General features: G+C 53.4%; 1 protein-coding gene across 1 annotated transcript; it reads right to left on the reverse strand.

Annotated features, from left to right (window-relative positions):
• Positions 1–39: 39 nt before the first annotated feature.
• Positions 40–3,008, reverse strand: LOC113941922 (putative uncharacterized protein MYH16; the record flags this gene model as incomplete). Its single annotated transcript, XM_027633056.1, has 5 exons — positions 2,974–3,008; positions 2,175–2,265; positions 1,057–1,232; positions 793–886; positions 40–321 (listed from the first exon to the last, which is right to left on the reverse strand). Coding segments are annotated over exons 2-5 (558 nt in total), but the record flags the coding sequence as incomplete, so codon positions are not given.
• Between the last annotated feature and the right edge of the window lie 6 nt (positions 3,009–3,014).

Here is a 3,014-nt window from a genome sequence, read left to right on the forward strand (position 1 = left end):
TACGTAGCGCCTGTGGACGCTGGGGAGAAATTCACTTACTTGCAAAACGAGGCTGACGTCTTGTAGCTTTTGACTTCTTTCCTGGTCAGCCGGTTCTTCTACCTCTCTTTTACATTCTTCTCTTTGGCTGCCATCCAGCAGCAAAGTCTCCAAACGATGATCGAGTTCTGCCAGCTCTTCTTGCAGCTGCCATTTGCTCTTCTCCAGGTTTTCACACTTCCCATGCAGACTGGACAGCTCTCCTTGCAAAGCCTGCTTTTGAGCCTCGAGCGGCATGCCTCTTCTAGGCTCCATGTCCAGCTGCTGGCAAAGTTCACCACCCTGGACACAGGACAAAAAAAAAAGAAAAGGAAACTCAGCAGCATCTAAAGGCAGTGAATTCTGGGAAAACTTCTCAAGGGGGTGGCCATCGCAACTGTATCTCTCCTCTACTGGAAACCAGCCTAGAAACACTTGAAAGATTCCCCGACAGAAAGAAGAAACTTTAGACCTACTCAAGAATTTGGGAGACACTCCTGGCAGCAATACTTCCGGCTCCCTTGGAGCTCAGGATGAAACTCCTCATTTAGAATCTAAGAATTCCTCGAGTGTCCAGCACAGCAAATACCCTCGGGGCTTTTGTAGCAGCTGGGGAAAGGACCAGGCTGCTTTCTGAGCAGCCTCTACTACTGAGGAGAAGGCAGAAACTGAGCTCCCCTAGGCTCTCCAGGAAAACTTCATCTGACACTTTCCGCGCACAAATAGGCAACTAGGCTCAAGAGTCACAAAAAGGCAAATTTAGCACCAGCTTACTGAGGCAGAGGCTTGCAGGTCTCTCGGAAGGGCTTCAACGCCATCGCTTGGCTGCTGGACAGTGCCTTCCAATCTGCTCTTTTCACTTGCAAAGCTTAAGAAGAAATACAGCTCTTATTCCCAGAAAATCCAGTGCCAGACAAACTGTGCTAAGGAACAGAATCCACAGCAGAAGTGCCCTTCAAAATCCCAGTGGTTCTCCCCTTGTTTCCACCCAGTCCCCCAAAGCCACAGACCCCGCGCGTCACTGGGTTACTCTCTTACTCTTGCGCCTCTTCTTCCACTTGTTTTACAGTCATATTAGTCTCGCAAGACGCCAGCGGGAGGTCCTGCAGTTTCTGGGAAGAAGTTATTGCTTCTCTTCCCTTGTCATCCAAGGCAGTCTTCAAGTCACAAACGCAATGCTCAGACTGAAGATGCTTTTCTTCCTCCTCCCGCAGCTGTAAAATCACGGGAAGAATCCACAGTTGTCAGGTGAACTTTTCCAGAGAGGAGCCAGCTGCTGCTGAAGAACTCAGGTGCTGCATGTCTGTGTGCATCCCCTCTGCCCAAAGAACTGCAATCCACTCAAGTCCCTTCAAAGCTTCACTTCTACTACCCCATGAACACAAACTGTAGGTCTTTGTCCTCTTTTACAGCAGCCTCTCCTATCCCTCCACTGCTTTCCTACAGCACGCTTCTAAGCACCGACACTGCCCCTCCGTCCTTTTTGGTCACCTGGGACGCTTCTTGTATTCCCTTGCTTGCTACTCCAGGAAAAGACCAGTGAAATAGTTCATCTTCCTAAAGGAAGGCGTCGGGCAAGTGGCAGAGGCCAAGTGCTCTGGCACATGTGCTCTGGAGCCCAGGATTGCACCAGGGCAGCACGGGGAGTTTTCTTCAGTGGGAAAGACCCGCACTGTAGTGCAGAGAGAGGCGCCCAGCAGCCCCTGAGCAGGAAGCAGTGGATGCCTGAGGCAGTTCTGCTTCAGTGGGGTGGGGCCAGGAAGGGTGGCATCACTGACGAGCTGATGACCACCATTTCAGCAAAGGCAGCCAGGTGAACTGCTCCACAGACCTGCCCTGGAGTCGAGAATGGAGCCAGGGCTGCGTGGGGAGTCTTCTTAAAGCAGGAAGACCTCCAATGTAGCAGAAAGAGAGGAACCCCAGCCCTCCTGAGCGGTAAGGAGTGAAACCCTAAGGAGAGGCAGCTCTGCCTCAGCATGGCGGATTGTGGGGCAGGGGGCCGGAGGGACAGAGGCAGATCAAAGCCCAATGGAACTGCCGCTTCCTTAGGTCTCTGTCGTACCGGCTCCCAGAATACTGTTTTGTCCCTTTTCGTGATGGAAAGGAAGCAACGAGCACCCCCCATGTTTCTCCCTGTGGGGACAGGCTTTCCATACCTCCATGTCAGCCCTGTCCAACTCCTCCTGCAAGGGCAGATTATCTTCCTCCACGTGAGCCTCATGGCTTCCAGTAACCACAAGAGCAGTCCTAAAGCATCCAAAAGTTCATCGGAAACATGTCTCATCCTGCCTCATTTTTCCCCTGCTTGCTCCCAAAAGACCTCTTCCCCCCTTTCCTACAAGCTCCGGGAAAGCAAAGCCAAGTCCATGCAAGCATTGGAGAATTTCTCTTAGAAGGGGCCTCCCTGAAGCAGCCTCAACTACCAGCTCAGGCCGTGCTCTTCAGGGCTCCTTGCACTGCTCTTCAAAGGCCCCACCGACGTGGCTGCACAAACTCCCGGGGTAAGCCCTTCCACCGCCTGACCATCTCCATGGCAGCAAGTTTTCTCCTTCCATGCGCTCGGAGCCCCTCGTGTCCCCTCACACAGTGTTGCTTCTCTTTCCCCCAACGCTTCCCTTCAGAGCACTTAACGCACCAACTCTGCCTTGCCTTAAACCCCCCTGGCCTGCAGAGCAGCCACGCTGCTGAGCTACTGGCAAGTTTCCCCGGGGCTCTGGCTCTGTGGGGCGGAAGGGCACCACAGACAAGGCTTTCTTGCAGACCTCAGGGGGGCAAAGGGCGAGAGCCCCAAAGCTACGAGAGCAGCCAAGTGCAGACCTGCATTTACCAGTCACCCGGGGAACTGCTTCCACGGGGCTGCTCCTTCTTTTTCCAAGCTCATTGTCACGCCCCTCGTCTCACTCACACTTGCAGACTACCCAGAAGGCCCGGGTGTTCTTTTGACAAAGCCCTCACCTTTCCCACTGGCCTTGAGCATGCCTGTCAGCTGCTTTTTT

This window comes from Corapipo altera, unplaced genomic scaffold (assembly GCF_003945725.1).
Source record: "Corapipo altera isolate COAL_440 unplaced genomic scaffold, ASM394572v1 335, whole genome shotgun sequence".
Lineage (NCBI taxonomy): Eukaryota > Metazoa > Chordata > Aves > Passeriformes > Pipridae > Corapipo > Corapipo altera.